The sequence below is a fragment of the Botryllus schlosseri genome, chromosome 4, assembly GCF_051294905.1.
Source record: "Botryllus schlosseri isolate E-star chromosome 4, Bs_hap1, whole genome shotgun sequence".
Classification (NCBI taxonomy): domain Eukaryota; kingdom Metazoa; phylum Chordata; class Ascidiacea; order Stolidobranchia; family Styelidae; genus Botryllus; species Botryllus schlosseri.
Genome location: NC_137239.1, coordinates 1,444,677 through 1,469,441, shown reverse-complemented (window position 1 = coordinate 1,469,441; position 24,765 = coordinate 1,444,677). Strand labels below are relative to the sequence as shown.

Genomic DNA, 24,765 nt, shown 5'->3' with positions numbered 1-24,765 from the left:
AGTAATTTCTACAGTAAAATGGACGGATATATATGCCAGATTAGCGGTGCTTTGCAGCAAATCACTCCGACATCAATTCTACTGAAATAATAAATAAAATGTACTTACGGAACGCACAAAAATATCATGACGAGTATGAGGAGAGCGCAAGTGGAAATAGAGCATCCAACAATGGTAATAACGTTGAGCGCTTTTGCCGCGGGTAAATCAAGCGGTCTCTGCAAAATACCCAAAAATATTAACGTGGTCGCTTCAAATTCTCGAACCATCGAAATAGTGGGTCGGATTCAGATAAACACTGATCGACCGAAGGTTCTCTGAAATTCATTTAAGAAGATATCAATCGAATGGTTTTGTGGCGCGATTTCAAAATATCATTCACTAAAATTAGTCCTTTATACCATAAGCGTCTCAGATTCAAAGAAGTTCGAAGTTGGATTCGAGTGAATGTTCATTCACCCTGGTCAAGAGTAGAGAAGAGCAACAACAGCAACCTCAAGAGCAGATTAGTAATGTAATAATGTAGCGTGGATTTAAAATAACGAGCGTCAAAACAGATACATTCAAAATAGTTCTGGGCTAGATAGGGTAAGGGGTTCGTTTGTTGGGTTCGAGGGTTAGGTTAGGGTACAAGTCAGGTTAAAGCTGAATTATAATTAGAGGGGATGTATTACAGATGGATTATATTTCGGGTTGCATTTATAACATATGATGTTTTAAAAAAACGTGGTTATAAACATATTTTGAACCGTGTTTTAAAAACCTGTCATTAAAAAAATCGTTTTCCAAGTTGTATTATTATACCATATAGGTGTAAATAAATACGAAAAAAACATCTAGTATGAGCGATTTGCATCCAATATAGTCGACCAAATATGTGATATGGAATGGCTCAAACACATTTTTATTCTGTTTAAGACAAGAGTCGCAAGCCTTTTTCGTTAAAGCAGTCATCTTCACCCTATATATATTCAATTATCAATGTCACTCCATTGTGCCCGCACAATTAAAATTCTCGTGACGCCATTGGTAAAAAACACAACAAAGACGTGTTCTAAATCGATTTTTGTTTTAAATCAGGGGCGTCAAACATACGGCCTGCGGGCCGCACCCAGCACGCCAAGCGGTTTCATCCAGCCCAAGAAGCAATTCAGAGATTTTAAGTAACAATATTATCATTAAATAATCCCACAATATGGCAATTGTCGAGCATGCTCATACGCCGCATTATAACCATCAGCGAGCGGCGTTGTGGTTTCACTGTAGTTCCCATTAGGAGCAAGTCGGTGGTATTGACACCCAATTCCAAGAAAACAAAATGGACTCACCGAGTTCAGACTTTTATAGAAATATGGATCAAAACGTAGTTGTTCGCAGATGCGAAAACGCCACTACGAAACCGTTATATGCCGGCTACATAGAGACTGGAACAGTTATACAAAATACAAACAAAATATGCGTGGTCGCACTATGTTTATAATATTTCTCACAATACATACGCAGGGCTAACGCGAGGGCAAAGAGAGCACAGAAATATGCAAACTCACATCGTCGTTAGAACCACTATTTTTAACCAGCCAATTACCTTATTTTGCCAATTACCTTATTTCCAAATCACGGTGTGGCTATAGAATAGAATCCCCATGATCCTTTATATGAAAAACAAGGGCTTGGAATCATTTGATTGGTCTGGCCCGCGAGCTGTCTGAAGGTTTGAATCCGGCCCGCGACTACAGTTGAGTTTGACACCCTTGTTTTAAATGAAACCCTAATTATATTACTTCCATTCTGAATGACTCTTCATTATGACATTTACTCTTTCCATACCCATCATTTAGAAGGCTGGTCTTCTACTAAGGTGTGTTGGCACCAGGGCTTTGGAGCCGGAACCGGAGCCCGGAGCCGGAGCCGTGCATTTTCACCGGAGCTGGATCCGGAGCTCTATATAAAATTCAGCCGGAGCCGGAGCCGGAGCTGGAGCCCGTTATTTGAGGAGTAGCTCCGGCTCCGACCTATTTCCTAATATGCCATTATATATATGCAACAACCACATCTGCTGATTTATCATAATTGAACAGCAGGCCGGAATTTTAATGGCGTGCACAGCAATGGCATAGAGCAGTGGTTCTCAACCGCCGGTCCGCGGACCGGTGCCGGTCCGCGACGACATTCCTGCCGGTCCGCGAGGAATATTTCAATTTTATACTTTAATTTCAAGATGCATGTTGAAGGCTTGTCTTTTGATAAAATAAATAAAACATCTAATTTTAAACTGATTCAAAACTTCGTGAGGTAACATTCGGGCTAGAAACATGTTCGATTTGACTTAAAGTTTAAGACGTTTTATTTGACGACATGCGAGCAACAAATACTGAACAGATACGAGCTCACTCATCGATAAGCAGAGCAGTTTGATCACTGGTTTTCGATTCATTTATTTTGTGCAGGACCGTAACTGGGGCACCCCAAACCGCCCAATTGAAAAGGGGCCGAGCTTGAAAAAGGCCAAAAATTATTTCGCAAATGAATATAAATCATAGCGTTTTATTTGAAACTTTTTCAAACATTTTTCCATTTCTTTTCGGGCTTTGCACGATTTAGTGTCCCTAAATGTCTTGCTTATTAGGTGCCCTTCTCCGAGAAATACGCATGATTTATAGGCATTTCGGCGTCAGCCATTGCCGCACCACGACGTATCCACACATAATGAAGTTTAGGTTAACATATGGGATTCCGAAATTTGGGCCTAAAATTCGACCGCGAGAAAAGCGCTTCAGTCGTGAATGATCGAAAATTGTCGCCATTGTCACGATAAGCTATACGTAAACTCTCTGCTTACGCTGAGTAGAATGGATGTGATCACAAGTACAGGTGAAAGCATCCACTCAAGTGCAGGGTCTTGGGGCGAAGCCCCCGGAAGTTTGACTTATCGTTCTGTGGGGGCCCCAAGATCAACGTTTTTAAGGGTGGGCTGACGAAGTGCTTTTTCGGCCCGTATTTGCGGATGGCCGGTTATAGCTGCTGTAATGTGTTTTCTGGCGGCACGCACTGTATTCGCAGTTGCTGGAATAGCCTGCGTCTGGTGGCAGTGGGCAATGAGCAAGGTAGCACGACAAGGTGCTTGGTCCGACTCCGATAAGCTTCTTCTCTTGATATTGTCGGTCGGTATTGAGTTGGCGTGGCCGTTTAAACCCACGGCCTTTGGCGCGAAAGACTGTAAACGACACTCAGCGGGAGCACGTTTATCTGGACAAGGCAATTTAACCTCGACTTGGCAGACTCACTATCATAAAATCACATGGATGCCATCATTAATATTATTAAATACAATCAAAACCCTCCAAATGTCACTCTCTAGCATCATATAATTGCCAAAAACGGTTGCATACTTTACATTTTGGCTTTATTTCAATTTTGACAGTTCACCGGTCCGCCAGACATTTTTTAAAATTTTACCGGTCCGCGAGGCGAAAAAGGTTGAGAACCACTGGCATAGAGTAAAAAGCAATCTAGTGCAACTATGATGTTGTCGACAATTGACAAGTATTCAGTATGACGTCACAAGCCGGCACGGCGGCACCTATATGTCTTCGTTGTTATATCGGATGTTACTGACGGCTGACAGACTCTAGATTACTATGAGTAGATTAGTAATCTATATAGACCAGGAATGGCCAGCCTTTTCAGCTAAAGTGGCACATGCAATTGACGAACGAGTGTGCGGTCCACTAGCCGCGCCAAGCGGGTAAAATTTTCTAAGTTTATAAATAAACTAGGTCAATAATATTATTACGTGAGTATTGCGGGTCTATTGTATACCGCCCACTAGGCTCAGTTTGCAAGGACACGACTATTCGGCGTCTGGTCACATCGATATGGAAGGACTCCGATAATATGCGACAATCATGTTGTGCCTACATTTCACCGTCGACGATCTTTATGCGAGCGCAAACGCGAAAACCCTTTCTCCCGTAATTACGAATACAGTTAGACTCAATCGGGTAAATTAGGCGTTTTTTTTCATTTTCGGTAGGAGGTAGGCTACCAAGCAAGAAATCGTGTGACAATTAAACATGCGAAGCGTGAAGACAAATTTCGCTACTATTTTAGTTTATTGTAATGTACGACGTTTTACTGAAAATGTGACTGGACCCTGGATCTGCCAATGAGTCGGAAGTCGGAACTGATATTTTAGTCAGCAACATCCCAAGTGTCGCAGCCAGAATTGTAATTTTTGGTTGGCATTGCAAGTTCAAAACCTGAGCAATTCGTTTTCGATAATATAACAGGAAATTACCTCGCAGGGGCCACGCAAAACCTCTCGCGGGCCACATTTGGCCCGCGGGTTGGCCACCCCTGATATAGACAGGCCCATTCGATAAATTCAGAGCCGGAGCCGGAGCTGGAGCCGGAGCAGTGGTAATAATGAGGCTCCGGAGCTGGAGCCGGAGCTAATGTATAATAGAAGAGAGCTCCAGAGCCGGAGCTGGAGCAGTTTAAATTTACGGCTGCTCCAAAGCCCTGGTTGGCACCGGAGACACTTTTATTTTAACTGGATCAGATAGACCAGTGGTTCCCAACCTTTTTCGACACATCGCCCCCTTTTGAAGCTCCAGACCGATCATCGCCCCCAAAATATTAGGAGCCGAAAAACAGCACTTCGTCTGCCCCCTCCCCCCCGAAAAAAAACGTTGGACTTTGGTCCCATAGGGTGATAAACCAAACCTCAGACCCCCTCAGCCAGTGGGCTTTTTTCGCTACATATCAGCTATACCAGGGGTTCTCAACCGCCGGTCCGCGGACCGGTGCCGGTCCGCGACGACATTCCTGCCGGTCCTTCAGGTAAATACAATTTTATACCTTAAATTCAAGATGCAATGTAAAAGGCTTGTCCATTGATCAAATAAATAAAACATGTAATTTTAAACTGATTCAGAACTTCTTGAGGTAACACTAGGGATGGAAACGTGTTCGATTTGACTTAAAGTTCAAGAAGTGTCATTTGACGACATGCGAGCGACATGTACCGAACAGGTACGAGCTGACTCATCGCTAAACAGCGCAGTTTGCGCGATCATTCGTCTTCGATTCATTCATTTTGTGCACGACCGTAACCGGGGCACCCCAAACCGCCTAATTGGAGAAGGGCTGAGCTTGAAAAGAACCCGAAATTATTTTGCAAGTGAACATCATGGTTGTAACCAAGTCAAAAGGTTCCGAGGCACAAGTCAATCTCACTTTTTTAGTTTTGACTCGAGTCAAGTCGAGTCATTTTCAATTCCCCCCGAGTCAAGTCCGAGACCAAGTCACTGAGTAGACTGTCGAGTCCGAGTCATAGTGTTTTGACTCGAGTCCGAGTCCAAGCCATTGTGTGGACCTTTCAGTTTCGAGTTAATGTCATGTGAGACCCACTTTTCACAACTCTACTCGGTGATATCGAGTGTTTCTCATTCATAATATTTTCATTTTCGATACTTTTAACAGTTTCAGGTAGCATTTTAAGTACCAGTATGGATAGACGAAATAGTATCAGCGTATAATAACTTTACTATTCTCCGAAATTGCAATGAAATGCCTGTCTGGTAGACCCAGTCTCGAGTCACGTGCAATGATAGGAGTACAAGTCGAGTCAATACACAAATTGACTCGAGTCATTACAACCATGATGACCATAAATCATAGCGTATTTATTTGAAACTTTTCCCAACATTTTTCAATTTCTTTTCGCTCTTTGCGCGATTTAGTGTCACTAAATGTCTTGCATATTATAATATGTCTATAGGGCTATAGGTGCCCTTCTCAGAGAAATACGCATGATTTATAGAAATAGGCATTTGGGCGTCAGCCATTACCCCGCCATGACGTACCAACACATAATAATTGAAGATTAGGCTAACATAGAACTCCGAAAGGCGTGCCAAAAATACGGCAGCGAGAAAACCGATTCAGTCATGAATGGTGGAAACTTTTCGCTATTGACGCGATTAAACTACTTAAACTCTTTGCTTACACTGAGTAGAATGAATGTGCTCACAAGTACAGGTGAAAACATCCGCCCAACTGTGGCTTTATCGACCTGTGGGGCACAAGATCAACGCTTTTCGGGGTGGGCTGACGAAGTGCTTTTTCGGCACGGATTGCCGGTATAGTTGGCGTGGTCGGTTAAACCCAGCACGACCTTCGGCACGAAAGACTGTAAACGACTCTCGGCGGTAGCACGTTTATCTGGATAAGGCAATTTTACATCGACTCAGCATCAGACTGACTACTATAAAATCACATGGATGCCATCGTGAAGATAATTAATTACGATCAAAACCATCTAAATGTCACTCTCTAGCATCATATAACTGCAAAAACGGCTGCATGCTTTACATATTGGCTTAATTTCAATTTTGAAAGTTCACCGGTCCGCCAGTCATTTTGTTGAAATTTTACCGGTCCGCGAGGTGAAAAAGGTTGAGAACCACTGAGCTATACCCTATTTCATGTACTGTTTGGTGAGTCACCGTGTTTCGCGTAAACGCGTGATGCGCGAAAATATGGTCGATGTGATATGTTGGAAAAGTTAGGACCCCTAAATAATAATTGAACATCTTCGGCTGAATCGTTGTTATACTGAATTCTTTACATGATGCTATTTCGTGACCTCTTATATCTGCTATGTCTGAAGATATGGAAATCGTCAAAATGTACCAAACTAAAAGATGCACATGATTTCATGTTGGCATTTCTTTACTGTCAAATAATTTTTTCCTTGCGGGATGGCATATGTTCTGTAGGGTTAATATCACCAGGACAGCAACATTCGACGCCAGCCATTGAGGCGCCTATGGACAATTAAACATATCTGTATATATATCGAAGTTTTCGGTCAGCACAAGGGCATTCATTTCGGACAAGGTCTTCTCGCTGCTGATCGTTCTAGCACACTTCTCGGAGTCGCATGTTACATGGCCTCTAACTCCACATGTATTGGTGCGTCGTGGGCTCGTGGCGCAGCAATGGCCGACGCCGAAGTCTCCCATTTCCATAAATCATGCGTATTTTTGTTGGGTGACGGGGACCCCAACATCAAGATACATGAAAATAATAAATCGAGCGCAGCGCGAAAACTTTTGAAAAAGTCGCATGAATTTTAAAAAAATTACTCTATCATTCATGTTAATTCACGAAATAAATTTGGGCTTCCTTCGATTTCGGGCCCCCCACTCCCAATTAGGGGGTTTGGAGTGCGGTAGTTACGGTCCCGACTCCAAGACATAGCCGTTTTAACGCGCCATCGCCCCCCTATCGCCCCTTCGTTGTTTTCGCCCCCCATCGCCCCCTCCTTGCGTTTTCGCCCCCCTATCGCCCCCTTCGTTATTTTCGCCCCCCTAGACCGCCAAATCGCCCCCTGGGGGGCGATATCGCCCACGTTGGGAACCACTGAGATAGACAATCCTCATATAGACCACAATGATTCAACAATAAAATTCTCACCAGCAGGGCAGCGAAATTTGTTAAATGATCACATTCGCAAGACACCGTCGCCTCGGAACTATTCGTTAAGAAACATCCAATATCGCTCCATTCGTTCGTCGACTCATTCCAAAACTCGCACGAGATAGCCTTGTTCTCCAGATTGTTCGGCAAGGGCAGCTGTGTTACACATTAGTTGAAATGATACGTGTAGATCAAAATAGCTTATGCATGCCACAAAAATGCAAGAACACTGCGCTGATGTATAACCCTTGTGTTATGCTTAAAGATTGCTCACAATACATCTCTGGCAGCATTACTATAAGACGCACGTGGTGGAAACAGTAAATTCATTACTAACGTACGTGAAATGTGGGATTTTATGTTCGGTACCATAACGACCGATGCGTTTTAAGGAAAATGCACACAATACCTTAAAGGGTGACTCACCGAGTATGTCAAACGGTTGTCTACTGCCAAATTTGAAATAGATTGATTTTCGACTGTGGCCGAAACAATAATGTCTGATACGTCTGCGCCACTGGATTCGTTACTTGCGAATAACTTGTTGTTGCCGAAAACGTAGAATGAAGATTTGGACGCTGAAGGACAAGATTAATAAAAATTTAGAATTTAATATCATATTAAATGAATAGGCCTATATACTTACATTTCTCGAGCGCAATTTGAGGGATAAAAACCGCAGACTGCACCCTCTGGCCATCCACTACACTTCCCGACGACACAGATGAATTACTACTCGTGGTGCTAAATTGATCGCTTCGAAATCCAACGGAACTTGTATTCGGTCGTACAAACATTTGCAGACTCATTCCGCCTAGCGCTGGGTTGCCTATATAGAGATATTATGAATAAATGAGAATATTTAATGGTAACAGAGCATTTGATCGTTGGTAGCGGTGCAATCACAAGTGCTAGTATATAAATTCATGACGAACGAATCTCGAAACTTCCGCGCCAACAGAGGTCTTCATCTGTAAGGAACTGCTACTAGACTGCTTGGATTTCACTTTCAGAAAATTCCTGCCCGTGGTCTCAGCAATATGACACTGGCATAAAGCATTTTAAACAGTTTACATTGATTCAGAAGACTATCGTGAATTTAAGAAATACAATTTATGTCAAGGGCTCCAAACTAGGGGTCACGGCCTCAATGGCGTCGTTCGCCTATTCTTTGGGATCGTTGTGACGAAAGTTAAATATCAATGACTATTACAGGAATGCCAATTAAGCATATGGTATCGGCGGCTGATTTCTGAATATTTTACTTCATTTTTCAAAATAGAAGAAACACGGCCACTGTTGAATGTAGACCCGGTAAACAAGGTTAACGTTGGTTTCTGGTCACTAGATTAAGTGTGTGCAGATTAACACTAAAGTGTGAGGAGCATAAAAAAAGTTCAAAATTGTTCCTCACAGGAAAACTGCAGTGACTGGTACTGTTATGTGTTAATGGTATAATACATACACCCACACTCGGCGAGTCCAATTAACTCACAGATCGTTATCTGCATTACGCGCGGCGCCTACATGACTACACCCGATTGAATACAGATGGAAATCATTACACGTAGCTAAAATCTCGATTGAGTTTCCTAAACTGTAATGGCGGAGGAAGACGAGTTCATACCGTAATTGCTATTGCTGAGCAAATAGTCGCCAGATCCACACATAGACCGTGAGTAGGTTTTGGCGAAGGTGCTGACAATTTTTAGTAACCAGCAAGCCAAATCAAGAAGTGTGGTCGCGCAACATTTTCAAATTGAAATTTGGGGTCGCGACGCTCTGATTTATGACCAATAACCAGTCTTTATTTTGTAAGGTAATGTTCTTCGAATGGTCATATTTCACGTATGCACGAGTCATTATTATGATCGTATTTGAATCATTAGAAATTGCTTCAATTGCTCCGTGAGTCAGCGTTTATGTCACGGCAAGAAGTCGAATCAGGCAAGTAGCTTTTAGATAAATAAAGCCAACTATAATATTGAATATATTGATGTATGATGTCTTCTTCATCAACAACTGTCTGTAGTTGGTCGCTGTAGGAATTATCATTATTTGAAGACATTCTTAGATGTACATTGTACATAATAAATCGGAGGTACATTATCATTACCATTGATGTTAGTTAGCCATTGCAGCTCGACTTGACCTTATAATTATGGTCCTCGATATAACAGGTCTCAATATTGATACCAGAACAACGGAAACAAGAAGATCGCTCAATATCGACGATACTCACTTTGTGTCACCACCATGGAAATGTTATTATTGACCGCGAAATATGGCTCTTCGTTATCTAATGTCACGAGGGACGCCACAATATCCAGCTGCGTGAGTAACCTGAATCGAGAAAATTGTTTTTGGCCAAGTTCATGACAATACAACATATACTCACCAGAGATCGCATTCAATAATGAGGAGATTGCGCAATTAGACTAAAGTAGCATTTCATAATAATCGACCGTCATCAGTATTCCATTATTTTCATTTTTAGTTTTTCAACGCACGAAGTAATTTATTGTTTAAGTTAAATAGTGCCAGCAAATATTACAATTCAGATTACTTCATTCAGCAACTAACTTTCATTCTCTTGCTCGGGTTTACTTCAATTTTTACTCGGATCACGTATTGAAAACTTTACTTACTGGGATGCTTGACCACTGCTGGAAAGTCCGGGGGATTCCATAACGTTGCTGATAGTCGCCACCACGGAAGTTGCGGTCTGAATTGAAGAGGATATTAGACCGTCGTAAATCGATGTGAACGAGATTAAGGGCGGGCTAGGTTTTCGGCTTGGTGGTCCAAATGCGAAAGGGTAAAGAGTAACATAGTTATTGCATCTATTCTGAGTAATAAAGTTTTTTTTATCACAAACCACTTACTTGGTGGGTAACGTTTATAATATGCCTCTGATGTATTTTGCTTGACAGTCTGGATTTTATTTATTATCAATTTCAAACGTGAATGAAAGTTACATATCCAATAATATTGTCCATGACAGAAATCGCCTTATGGTTCAGCGTAGAACTAACGGACTGTAACCAGTAAGGTACTGCCAGTTTATTATTCATGGTTTTTCGATATTCGGCAACCATAGTAATTTACACAACCTTGATTTTATTACTATATGATCATTGATCATGGTACTGTCGGTGAATATAGCGAGGCACAATTCCATTTTAGGCTTTGTGTAAGCGGTGGGACTCGAATCCGGAACCCATATAGGTATGCAGCCGTGGAACGTACCATTAGATACTCGCCACCGGCAGTAAATTAAATGTACTAATCAGTCCAGCCGTGTTAATTTTGCTCGTTTCAATTAGGTGAAGTGATCTCTGAATATATTGGGAAGTAGAAATATAAATGTACTGTTTAGGGCCGAGGAAATAATTTTAATTTTTTTTAGTCCGTAACAAAACCCTGATACGTGACACAATACAAACACACACATTATCCACCTGATGGATATCTGCAGAAAAGTGATTTTGAAGTTCATTTCCTGCTATACCAGCAGCGACATCAAACCGAAAGCTACTATTCTTTTGACGTCCGTTTTCGGATTAAAATGGCAACCATTAGCTGCATTCGCTATTGAAGTCGCGTGGTAAATCACTACGAAAATATTCACTCACAGTCGTTGTGATATTGGTTGTGTTTGTCACACTGGCGATTGCTTGGGTCGTTGACATCACGTCCGTGCTGTCAATGTTCTGTGGATCTGAGGTCAGGATTTGTAAGTTTGCGGACACGGACTGCCTCTGCTCTTCAGTGTCAATGGGCTGAGTTGCTATTGCCTGAACATAACAATTATTTCATGGAAAATGGAATTGAAAAATGGTCCATCGCGACGTAGCAATTAGTTGACATCGTTGTATGGTTCTGTGGGAATAACAATTGAAACGTAGGGCGGACAAAAGCAGACTTGTACAAACTACCAAACTACTCATTTGACTGATCAACTAACTACTGGCTTTTTTCAGTAGTACCAGTTCAGTTTTAGTGCGGATTTTAAAAATGAAGTAGTTCTAATTCTAGTTCTAGTTGATCAGAGCAGTAGTGGTCAAACTGCGGCCGTAGAATTTAATTCATGCGGCCGTCGACACGTAATTCAATTACTATGTGTTGGTTGCCGTCGACATGCAAATTGAATTTACTAATTTACTCCAGAAATTTGGAGAGATTTTCATTATTCTTGAAATTTTCTTTGCGCTAGGCAGGGCATGGTATGGTATGGTATGGAACGAGAATTTTCCATACTCCATACTTGCCTTACTCTCTCCATACCATACTTGCAATTTTCCATACCATACCAACATTGTTCCATACCATACTTGATACATTTTCCATACTTTCAAATACTTCAATATCATAAGATATAGTACCTTTTATAGCACCTATATTATTGATATTTCGGATGTCATTATTGCTTAAACTAGCCATGATGCGAATCTAATTCTGGTTATAGTTTTACAGAGTCTGTTTAGATGAGGTTTAGTTCACGGTGGTTAAGTGCCGTGTGCGTCTACTCTACAGCTTCCTCGAGCAAAATGAGACAGTCAGCAGATTGTTATCTAGGTCCGTCCATAAAAGGGACTGGCAACATACGGCCTTGGCTTTGAAGTGTCATTGCTGTCGATAAAATACAATCATTAAATACGATTTATTTCTTGTATATATGGGCGAGTAATTTATCCATTCAGCAATCCCGCCAGCCAAGCCCCTGCTCCATCAGAATATCATCGCATTTCCGGTACATTGGCATGAGGCACATGTAAGTCTGAAGTAAATACTCGAAAAATAATTTATAATATAGGCGCACCCATAAAATATCCCAGCTGCAGGCGATCAATACTGCAGCGATCTGCGTGATTGTTAATACAGTATTTGGTTGGGGTTAGCGTGGCGAGAATTCCAAACTATATCTACCTCACTCCCTGCTCTATAATTTTAATGCGAGAGCGTTTGAAATATGACCAATAAGATATCTCGGTATGTAAATAATTTAAATGTGCGGACAATGTTTCAGAAAAAATGTAATTATCAATCACTTTGAGCATTTATTACGTTGCATCATGATTGCCTGTAAGCTGTCGTCACTCAAGGAATGAGGTAGTTGGAGTAGCCTACATTACCAATTATTGCGTCACATGATAGACTATGCTCGGAGACGTCGTGTCTCGACACGAAAGAATATCGAATCGACTTTACTGTTGTCATTATTACATCACAAAATCATGTCATTCCTAGTGCTCCTAAAACCGTTGCACAAGCGTGTATTTGTTCCAACACAGCTTTTAATAGTTCATGTTCTGTTCACACAAAACACAAGCGATCGTATTCCGTGAACAGCGAACAACATACGCTTCATGAAGCTTGCACAGATCACGATAAAATGTATAAAACACCAAAGTATGGAAGTATGGAACTGTCGTTCCATACCATAGATTAAAATCTTCCATTCCATACCATACTTGCATTGTTCCATATTCCATACCAAAATATCGATCCATACCATACCATACCATGCCCTGGCGCTAGGTGCGATTCAATGCGACTTCATTTTTGGAATTTAATTAGTAGCGCCCTTTTTAACACTAGAACGATCAAGTGGCTTTTTTGACGCATTTTCATATTTGAAGAGCTGGCATTCAGTCAAATCTTACGCTGTTCGGCTGAAACTTCTTGACTTTTATTTATTTTATGTAGGTCACCTTGTAACAGACCTCCGTCTGTAGTTGTTCACACACGATTCAACAACTGCTGCAGAGACTTTATTATACGTCTGTCCGCCGAAGCGGCCAGAAGCAAAAGAGGAAGTGAAAGCACGATGCGATAATACTAAAACTGACGTAAGGGGCAGTATAGAGCACGGCTGTCACACTATTCCCCACCAAACTTGAGAAGTGCCTATAAAAGCACTCTCACAAACTACAATAAATAAAAAAAAACAGCAACATTAAAACCGACAAGTTCAAAATCACCAACAAAATCGCAAACATCCGCATGACCGCATCACATTAGCAGAACACTAACCCTAAACTAACATCAATGAACAATTCCCTAAACTAAAACCCTAACAACGCCGCGCCACATTAACGGGAGAGTCACATGCTCCATCCCCTCTTCATAACATCGGACAGGGAGAGTCACAAGCTCCATCCCCTCCACGCGCGCTCACATCAGTTCCGCCAGTGAAACAGTCATTACGAAGTGAAGCCATCAGTCAAGTCTTCAAACTTCTCACATCGATGCAAAACTGCTTCTTCAATGAGTTCAAATAGCCAATGCCGTAATCGAATTTCCGCCCATCTTTCAGCATACTGGTACTGTCCAGGAATCTTCAGAATTGCAGCCAAATTAATGAAGTAACGTTTTTAGCGTGCTCGCCATTGTAAAAGACCTCCGTCTGTAGTTGTTCACACACGATTCAACAACTGCTGCAGAGACTTTATTATACGTCTGTCCGCCGAAGCGGCCAGAAGCAAAAGAGGAAGTGAAAGCACGAGGCGATAATACTACAACTGACGTAAGGGGCAGTATAGAGCACGGCTGTCACAACCTTACCTGTGATTTTCATCACTCATCTAGTACAAATCAAAAAGTTATACTCAGAACTACCTAGAACTACCGAGTGGCTTTTTTGACGCATTACAGTTTTTGTACCTTCAGGCATCGCGGTTTCATATTCTTGAAAGTGGTCATGTATCTGATAAACGTAGAAAAGCCGTTTGTAACAACAGAACTTTGTTAATATCGACTTGGTCTAACTGTGTTAGCAACAACATCCCTTGTAAAAGAAGGCCCTGGATCTTCCTCGTTCCGAGTCAACAAAACTCTGTAATATTATATTTCTGAAGCTCAGCGTGTTACAGGACATGACATTTGAAATGTACCATTGGACCAAGCCGACATCTGTATTGTCCATACTAATATACTAAGGTTGTACAAGGGCAAAGGGCCTTTGCTCCGGTATATGAGATGGATCTTCGGGGGGAGAGTGAGCTGAATCTAGTGAATTGAATGCATATGAGGACTGAGGGCATGGGTGCATTATGTTCAGTCAGGCCCTCTCGAAGAACAGGTTTATGGAAGTCATGAGCTTTCTATTGACATAAGGAGTAAAAAAAGGGTGTGGACTCGATAAAGATAATATTGTTTTCGTTCATTCCATGGTCGAATTGGCAGCAAATATTTGGGGTAAAATGTCAGATGGTGGACGCTGCTGCTACCAAGTATCTGTACAAGGGCGTCTCATATTTAGGCAAGGATAGCACAGGACACCTCTTCCATAATCTATACATTTGCCAAGCATAGTAATATGAAGAATCTGATGTAATCCATCTCGAAACGATGTTACGTGAATGTGACAAGCATTGAATACCCACTATGCTGCGTTCATAACGGATGACAAAAACAGCGAGCGAGCCTCCTACAAGCCGTGGAAGATCACCGGAACAGATATGCAGATTTCTCGAAATCAACCATTTCATCCACCTGATTTATGTAATATTTTGCCAAGTTGATCTCTTTCTTTGCCTCATTTTTACGTTTCCTGCGATGTTTATTATGTGGCTGTGAGTGGATGTTACATTTACAGTTGTATTCTTGCACATGGGGATCCAGGAAATTGATGAACAGAGCCGGGTAGGTTTGAGGAGTGTAGAATATGTGATCCAAGAAAATGACTATCAGTTTTAGGTAGTTTTGAGCAGTTCTACACTGTAAAAAATAAACCGTGTATTTAACGTGTTTTTTGCATGTTTTTTCCAATAACACGTTAAACGACGGAAAACGCCGACGTGTTTTTGAAATAAACAAGTTTAAAACCGAAAACGCGACGTGTTTTCCAATTAATCAAGTTCAAAACTGAAACGTAACATGTTATGTAAAAAACATGTTGCGTTTCAGTTTGGAATAACGTTGCTCTGATTTGAAAGCTACTGTCGCACTGATTCCGAAAATATGCAATAAAATCTAATCAGGGCAATGGAACGCCTTCGAAATACACCCAAAAGTATGAAATTCGGCATTATTCCGAACCACGCGTTATAGGGCTGCGTCGCTGCGATTGTCTGGAACAATGCTGATTTTCAGATTTTGAAGGCTACTTCGGGGTAATTCCATTGCCCTATTGAAATTTTAATGTATATTTTCAGACGGACACGGAAATAGTGTCAGGGACAGGGATTCTGCGCAATGTTGATACAGTGCATGGGACCAGATTCGGATTTTATTGCAACATAATTGCAACATAATTGCTAATCCTATCGCTGACGATCCGAGCACTCAAATTAAAAAAAGTTGAGCTTATTTATAGGCTACTGTCGCATTGATTCCGAAATATACCTTAAAATCTTATCGGGGCAATGGAACCCCCTCGAAATGCACCCCAAAAGTCTGCAAATCGGCATTGTTCTGAACGATCGCAACAACGCAAAGGCCGTTGTTATGGTGATTGTGCTGCATCGCTGCACGATGCCGATTTTCAGATTTTTAGGCTATTTGGGGTTAGTTCCATTGTCCTAATGAAATTTTAATGTATTATTTTCAGAATCAGCGTGACGGTAGCTTTCAAATAAGATCAACTTTATTTAATTTGAGGGTTCGGGTCTTCAGCTATTGATAACCGATCATGCTGCGTTCATATTGCTGAGCACTTCAGTAGTCAATTCCTCACGACGAGCAAGGGTGATGATGGGTGGTGCGAATCTATGCGTAGGTTAGTTATCTATAAAAAAAAAAGACATTTGAGTATTGGTCTTGATTGGTTGAAAAACTGAGGTATAATTTCAGTTCACAGCTCACACGATTTCCGAATCCGTGGTCGGAAAACAGGAAATTTTAGTTCACGGTCCTCGATTTCAGTCTCCGTCGTGATTGGTTGCAGAACGACGGTAAAATTTCAGTTCACCACTCACACTATTTCACGATCCGACGTGATTGGTTAAAAAAACGGAAGTTCTACTTCACTGCTCACGTGATTGCCGTATGCGATTATGCCGCATATGATATGTGATTGGTTAAAAAAACGGAAGTTCTACTTCACTGCTCACGTGATTGCCGTATGCGATTGGTTTGAAAAACTTTCAGTGCCGGGAAGCCACTTCCATCGGCGATCACTACGCGTCCAGCAAAGTTGGCGAAACTGAGTGTAGAGTTTATTACCGGCTGACGGTTATTGATCGTATTTGTCCAGTTAGTAGAGGATGCATTTCACATCAGTTTTCATCGGGAAAAGTCTTTCCGATTCATATGCGCGCCTACGGGGTGTGCATAGTTGGTGTGCTGCATTTAACTGCAGTACGGTAACGTGTGGCGTGTGGAGGCAGCATATCGTTTAGCACTTACCATATATAGCTTCAGAGTGCATACGGTAACCAGTCGATTACAGTATATCATGTTGGGGAATGTCTTAGCTTAACTATGTAAATAATGAACCTAAGAAAGTTGAGCCAGTTGATATGTTAGGAGGATGTGTATACCATGCCAATATGTTGCATTTTGTCGAATGCAAGATATGGAGGGACAAGTTTGCTCTGTAAAATTATGTGACAAATACGGCAAAAAAGAATTCCTGTTGTCAAACAGGATCAAGATGGTAAAATATTTTTCTATGAAGATTTTGACGGGCACTGTCACATTTGTGGTATCCTCAAGTCAGGCTTTGGGCGATATTTACACTGTTATTCCTGTGAGGCTATGACAGAAACCGGTTTCCTTTGTGTTTTACAACCTGGTGAAATATTTTACGAGAGACTCCATAATTTACCGGTATACTGTATTGGTAAATTACAGTATGGTGAGCAATGTTCCCTCTAATTTTTGACGAGTCTGCGCACACTCACGAACTCACTGCGCAGACCCTTGGACAACAGTGCGTAAAGACTAAAAAAAAGGTCATCATATCGGATTTTTTGTGCGCAGAGACCGTGTTAGCACTGTGCATTGGTGCGTGTGCGCAGCTTAGAGGGAACATTGATGGTGAGATCGCTACATTAGACTGCATCATAGAATATGTTTCGAAGTTTATTAGTGAACTATATGCCGATAGAGAAAAGTACCGGTAATTAAAATGCGTAATTTTGAACATGACGTTCTATTTTTCAGATTCATCAGACTGGTTAGCGATTTATTACTCTTGTGCTATTAAATATGAAAATGCTGATCATCCATGGTAATATTAGAAAGGTGATCACAGTTGATCACCTATCTGAGATTTATGATGTTGTGAGATGTGCAGTTCGTAGTACCATCTAGGACAGAAATTTCACTACGGAATATTACGACAAGTCGCTTGAATTGAACGGCGATTTCTTTGAATTGTCTGCCAAAGATCTGGGACAATATGACTGGTTTGACGATGGAAGTGAGTAATTATATTCTATGCATGTCAACAGAATTATCGTCATAAAGCGATGATCATGGTAATCATACTGTACTAAAATTATCTTGTCTTGTTCGATATCTGTAATAGAAACGAATATAGATTTTTAGCCAAAATCACGCCGTATTATGCAGGGCTTTAGAGCAGCCGCAAATTTAAACTGCTCCTGCTCTAGCTGCTGCTCCGGCTCTGAAATGATCGCATTGGCCTGTCTATATCAGGGGTGACCAACCCGTGGGCCAAATATGGCCAGCGAGAGGGTTTTGCGTGACCCGTGAGCTAATTTCCTATTATATTATCGAAAATGAATTGCTCAGATTGTGAACTTGCAATGCCAACCAAAAATTACAATTCTTGCTGCGACACTTGGGATGTTGATGACTAAAATATCAGTTCCGACGCATTGGCAGATCCAGGGTCTAGTCACCTTTTCAGTAAGTCGTCGTACATTACAATAAAGTAAAATAGCAGCGAAATTTTTCTTCACGCATCGCGTGTTTAATTTTCGCACGATTTCTTGCTTGGTAGCCTCCCCCCTACTGAAAACGAAAAAAAAACGCCTATTTTATCCGATTGAGTCTAACTGTATTCGCAATTACGGGAGAAAGTCTTTTCGCGTTTGCGCTCGCATAAAGATCGTCAATGGTGAAATGGCGATATCGATGTGGCCAGACGCCAAATAGTCGTGTCCTTGCAAACTGAGTCTAGCGGGCGGTATACAATAGATCCGCAATACTCGAGTAATAATATTATTGACCTTGTTTATTTATAAATTTCGAAAATTTTATCTGCTTGGCGTGGCTAGTGGACCGCGAACTCGTTCGTCAGTTGCATGTGGCTCTTCAGCCGAAAAGGTTGGCCATTCCTGGTCTATATAGATTACTAATCTACCATAGGTTAGTACTTTTTTGTTTCCCGAATAGAATATGTTGGAATATGTTGATATGAACTTCTTCAACGAATATGTGATGTTCTCCTAGGGTGATTTTATTTTTATCTAAAAACCGAAGATTTTGACCGATAAAATCTGACATTCTGTCAATTTTGACATTTTTAACCCTAAAAATCTTAATTTTGATGAAATTGTGATCTCGTATATGTAAATTGCCTGTTTTCCCCCATTACCTTAGAATTTTAGGCTACTGCTTATCTTCATTTCTGGTCGGAACTGTCTGTTCTTACGAAATAGTTAGGCCTAAAAAAACTTTTGCTCTTTCTGCAATAAATTGACTCGCTATTACCGGCAAGCTGATAATTTGCTGGGCTTTAATGAAGATATTTATTACAGAGTCAACCTGCATCGGTATATTCTCCAGAAGACGAGCGCAGCATCGAGGTACAGCAAAAAGCAATAAGTGTCAAGTGGACGAAAAGACTGCGTCACAAGAAAAGATTCAGGTTAGGATGAAAAGAACATTTGAATCGTGTCATGAGGCCATTTTGAATGGGATATCAACACAAAGTCTGTTTGAGATTTAGCCGATGTTGATCGATGCGCATTGGGCAGGTATAAAGCAGTGTTGGGATCAAGTCACTGATAATGACATCCCCTTACCACGTTCATGCAATAGGCTAGTCCTACAACGTATGCAATGCATGCACCAATTATTGACGATTATTATCAATGTGTAATATCATACAGCAGGGGCGGCATTAGATTCCAATTTTTCAATGTTGGTGACACACATCTCAGAAGTTTGTCCAAACTTAATCCAAACCTTTCTTCAACTATTCCACATTGCAGGGATCATGGAAAGACAAGCTCTGCAACAAGTTGAGGGAATGGAGAAGACACCATGAAAAAGAAGTTCTCGTCTTAAACTTGGAATAGCAGAAGCATGGACGCTGCGGTAAACGGAAATCTCAGCAGCTTGTGGAAAAATCTAGTCAACGCTGCAAGAATTCTCGAGTCACAACATCCAATGTGAGCATTTTAGTATCTTGCTTTCTTGATCTAGATATCTTCAATATGAATATTTTTATATGATACTGATAACGCCAACAGACAATGTTACGTCTAATTTTTCTCGTGTCTGTGCGCATGCGAGCAGCTTAGAAGGAACATTGGCAAGAAGTAGCACCTTGCACCGATAACCGGTCATGTTTTGATTAGGATCTATTTTGTCCTACAGAGTCAACATGTATACTCTCCACAGACGACGAGCGCAGCATCGAGATACATCAAAACGCAATAAGAGGCAAGTGGAGAATACCTCACAAGGAAACGATTCTGGATAGGATGAAAAGAACATTCGAATCGCGTCGCGAGGCCATTCTGAATGGGATGTCAACACAGTCTGCTGGAGATTTACCCGATCTTGATCGATGCGCATTGGGTACCGTAGGTATAAAGCAGTGTTATGATCAAGTCACTGACGGCACAATCCCTCGGCATGTGTGGCATGCGCAATCATTTTTCATGACACAACAAATGACATATATATTATAACTAGGGCCATTTTTATATGACCTTAGAAAATCAATAATATGACTTTATTTTTTGGAAAATATGAATTTATGTGAAAATGGTGTATTTTTACATGCAAATATCGGCACTGACGGAACTAAAGAGTAAAACCTATGCAACAACAGTTATACACGTCCATTTTTTATTCTAAATCACTGTTGCAGTACAGTAGTAGTGTGAAATGTTAAAGTCTTTGAAGTTACGATTCGGACGTAAAATGACTTTGGTAAGGAAAGTGAGAGCTCCACAGACGCTGATGTGGGTTGCCACTTCTGCAGGGGTGCATAAAGCGCTAATGAAATGTCTTGTATTTGCAGCTCCATTATTTGTTAAACCTCGTTTTTGTCCAATCGCTTCTTGATGTAAATTTTGAGCTTTATGACCTAATCAGGAAAATGTGACTTCATAGCTTTAATATAGCTCAAAGGGATACGGTTTTGTGTTGAAATTGATTTCACGACTTGCTGATGCATAGAACAAAATATGGCTTTGAATGGCCCTAATTATTACCATGGGTTAGCAAAAAGTGAAGTCAGTTTTCAAAATGTATAAAACTCGTCGGTGACCTAAAGATACTTTTTAAATTAACATACATTGTCATTTTGGGCAGATTTTAGTTTTCTTGAATTTTTTAATCGCACATACTTCCAGACGTAGACATTTCTTCCTTAGATATAAGGGCGACCAACCCTCGGGCTGCAAGGCGATTCTAGAAATTGATTATAATATTTATTAGTACTCGCAGAAATATTGTCAGCGGTGAAACCTTTGCACAACGCGATGTACGCAGCCTCGCCGCAACCTTGATATTCATATGTCCAAGCTTTGAATAATCCTTGTCAAATGAGCCCAGAGGTATACAAAGGCGACGTGCAACTCCTTGCAGGACATGACTGCACACTTGGTTGTCGTAACATAATTGTCATCGAATTTGCTGCGTAGTAATATATGTCATGTTTTCACCCTTGCCCAACCGTGTTACCTCCTGTCGGATGACTGAAAATCTTTATCAACATTAGAGCGGCCCGCGCAAGGTTTCAAAGTCGCTGATTTACTTTACGACGTCGCAGTCGCGTCAAAACATACATTGAGTTGATTTCTGACACCACTCGTTCAGGTCGTCAAAAACTGGGGTGGATGGTCGGGATCCCAACGATCTTCAATTCTTCAATGACAACTATGGCAGCTTCCTGTTTGTTGACAAAGTAAGTTGTTTGGTGTATGTGTAAGCATTATGTCACTGTGTTGTGGACACAAGCAAATCGCATGGCTCACTGCCATCAGGCTACATCATTCACATCATACAAAAAAGGCAATTTATGGCACTATTACCACTGTATTGCTGTATTAACACTGTATTTGATAAAAATTGGTATCTCGACAGGTCACTGTAAATCTTTAAGAATGATGTAATCCAATATCAGTGAGTAACGAGATTTTCCCGTGTCCATGCTACTGTAGGACACTATGGTGAAATTGTCACTAGTATATGGCGTCCAATCAAAGAAGATGATGTGAAACCAATATTGGCCCCTCCTATTTCACTTAGAAAGTTGCAGTGTTACGACTGATGCTAAAATCATTCCACTCTGGGTACCATTATGCTCGCTCGATATCCTTGAAAGCACCATCACGTACGATCGTTTTCTTACCTCTTTGCATGACCCCGACTCGCGCGGTAATGACTTATTAGGTAGGCTTACCATATTTTGGAAATCTAAAAAGAGGACACTTTTTCAGAAATTTGAGACTTGCAAAACCGGAGAAGAATTCTCAAAAATCGGTGAATTTTGCCCACTTTGTGACCGGTTGACTAAAAAATTTTTAAAGAAGGTCAACTTTTCGCTCAGAGCTCCAATCACCGTTTTTCACTCCGAAATACCCGCAATAGAGTCACTTCTGTGCTAATTTACGGCATATCACTCGCATTTCGCTCTAAATGTGACCTAAATTTTCAAAAAAGAGGACAAAAGGGCGTCCTCCGAGGACACTTTTAAAAAAGTCAAGAAAGAGGACAAATCCTATTGAAAGAGGACGCATGGTAACCCTATTATTAGGCCTCATACTCAACTCAATTCTTGATCTCAGACCACATCGATAGTACTAAGCTAATATCATTTTTATTTATCAGGAGCCAAAGAATTATATCCGACGATCAAGTACAATACGATCCTGAATGAATGGAAAGTTCTCTTCTATGGCAAAGTTATCAAAGGGGTCAGAAGCTTCCATCATGCTATGGCCATAATACTGGCAATATACTGGCTGTTCAACATCAAGTTCGCTCCATCAGCCTCTAATTCATGGTCCGTCGTCATGAACTCTCCTTCGAAACTTCCAAACGTTAAGTACACTGCGGCTGTCTCGAAACTTTGTAACGTTAGGTAGACTTTGGCTGTTCGTAGTAAATTGATTTGAATAATTCACCAAGGACAGGTCAATATTTTTAGCCGTTATAATTCTTGTGTCATTGCATTAGGTACTCGGCGCCTTTCACTGTGACAATTTGTAATAACTTAATTAATCGAGGACCGGTCAATGTTTCAAGCCGGTATATTAATTCTTGTTTCATTACATACGTTTCGAAACTTTCTAACGTTAGGTGTGGCTGACTGTGGCTGTTCATTGTAATATAATTTGATTAATTTATTGAGGACGGGTCAATGATTTTAGCCGTTAATATAATTCTGGTTTCATTACATATGTCCAAAACTTCAAAACATTAGGTACTAGGCGGCTTACACTGTGGCTTTTTGTAGTAAATTAATTCATTGATGACGGGTCAATATTTTTAGCTGTTGTTGTAACAATTCTTCTTTCATTGTATAAATTCCAAAACTTCTTAACGTTAGGCTCTCTGCGGCTTACACTGTGGCTTTTTGTAGTAAATTAATTAATTTATGAGGGGCCAATATTTTTAGCCATTGTTGTATATAACTCTTCTTTATTGCATAAGTTCCAAAACTTCTTAACGTTAGGTACTCTGTGGCTTTTTGTAGTAAATTAATTCATTGATGACGGGCCAATGTTTTTAGCCGTTGTTGTAATAATTCTTCATTATCATTGCATAAGTTTCAAAACTTCTTAACGTTAGGCACTCTGCGGCTTACACTGTGGCTTTTTGTAGTAAATTAATTCATTGATGACGGGCATATATTTTTAGCCATTGTTGGAATAATTCTGGTTTCATTACATATGTCCAAAACTTCGAAAAATTAGGTACTATAGGCGGCTTTCACTGTGGCTTTTTGTAGTAAATTAATTCATTGATGACGGGTCAATATTTTTAGCTGTTGTTGTAATAATTCTTCATTCATTGCATAAGTTCCAAAACTTCTTAACGTTAGGCACTTTGCGGCTTACACTGTTGCTTTTTGTAGTAAATTAATTCATTGATGACGGGCCAATATTTTTAGCCGTTGTTGTAATAATTCTTCATTCATTGCATAAGTTCCAAAACTTCTTAACGTTAGGCACTCTGCGGCTCACACTGTGGCTTTTTGTAGTAAATTAATTCATTGATGACGGGCCAATATTTTTAGCCATTGTTGTATATAACTCTTCTTTATTGCATAAGTTCCAAAACTTCTTGACGTTCGGTACTCTTCGACTTACACTGTGGCTGTTAGTAGTAAATTAATTGCGCCATGACATGTCAATATTTTTAGCCGTTATAGTAATTCTTATTTCATTACGTATTATCCGAAACTCTCGCCATTTCAGAATTTTTCTTGTTTTGATGCATTTGTTCTCAATATACCATCATTTGATCCAACACTGATTTGCTTGTTTTAATTCATATCCTGGCTACAGATTTTGTGCCAGTCGGTCCAAGGTGAAAGGTCAATTGAAGTCTCAGGTCAGACGTGTTTTCGAGATTACATGACGGGCAGAAACATGTTAGGCAACAGGTGGAACTAAACCTGTCGTATGGTTTTACATGACGGACATGTATTAAGAGGTACCAGGTGTAAACATGTCTATGGACACCTTTATTTTTTACAGTGTAAGGCAGTGTGGGACATGGAAATGATATCCTGAACTAGGAATGCCTTATATAGTGGGGTTTTGTAGCACTCCAAACCGCAACAGCTGCATAAATCCATGTTATATGTCACTTTAACTAGGCTAGGTAAAATCGTGACACTCAGATTTTAGGGGAATCCCCTATTTTCAGCTGCTATTCTTCCAGCTCAATGTGCACACGGATGCAGGGGACGAGTTACAAAAAAAAGTAGCCAGAATATGTTTTTAAGGTATAAGGCATGGGAATCGGACTGAAAACCTGGACTTTTTGAAAGTCGGTCAATTCTGAACAACCCTAATGCATGATAAGGCATTTTTGTTTTACTTCTAATCCAATTCCTGGTTTTCCTGTAAAGGCTACTGCAGACCTATTGTGTGATACAAGCCAAGTTTGCTGTAC

At 40.7% G+C, this 24,765-nt stretch overlaps 1 protein-coding gene and 2 long non-coding RNA genes across 33 annotated transcripts in view; 2 read left to right on the top strand and 1 right to left on the bottom strand.

Moving 5' to 3' along the window:
- LOC145437875 (uncharacterized) overlaps positions 1–13,975 on the top strand; it is a 36,072-nt gene extending 22,097 nt beyond the window's left edge. Inside the window, exon 2 of the long non-coding RNA XR_013914765.1 lies at positions 13,195–13,975. This is a non-coding gene — a long non-coding RNA (uncharacterized LOC145437875). The remainder of the gene's footprint in view (positions 1–13,194) is intronic.
- The window catches only part of LOC145437839 (adhesion G protein-coupled receptor E5-like), a 138,166-nt gene that overhangs the window by 15,343 nt on the left and 98,058 nt on the right, over positions 1–24,765 (bottom strand). For all 30 annotated transcript variants that reach the window (XM_080315150.1, XM_080315162.1, XM_080315158.1 and 27 more), the window contains 7 exons: positions 11,121–11,282; positions 10,134–10,210; positions 9,728–9,828; positions 8,132–8,314; positions 7,912–8,063; positions 7,483–7,641; positions 109–218 (listed from right to left, as the gene is read on the bottom strand). In XM_080315150.1, coding sequence (XP_080171276.1) covers positions 109–218; positions 7,483–7,641; positions 7,912–8,063; positions 8,132–8,314; positions 9,728–9,828; positions 10,134–10,210; positions 11,121–11,282 — 944 coding nt within the window. The remainder of the gene's footprint in view (positions 1–108; positions 219–7,482; positions 7,642–7,911; positions 8,064–8,131; positions 8,315–9,727; positions 9,829–10,133; positions 10,211–11,120; positions 11,283–24,765) is intronic.
- Positions 16,562–24,114, top strand: LOC145436826 (uncharacterized). 2 transcript variants are annotated; one of them, XR_013914424.1, is made up of 6 exons: positions 16,562–17,854; positions 19,161–19,270; positions 19,617–19,796; positions 20,005–20,217; positions 21,457–21,544; positions 22,471–24,114. It is a non-coding gene; the product is annotated as an uncharacterized LOC145436826 (long non-coding RNA). The 2 variants fall into 2 exon arrangements; XR_013914423.1 differs by lacking the exon at positions 16,562–17,854 and having other exon boundaries at positions 18,707–19,270.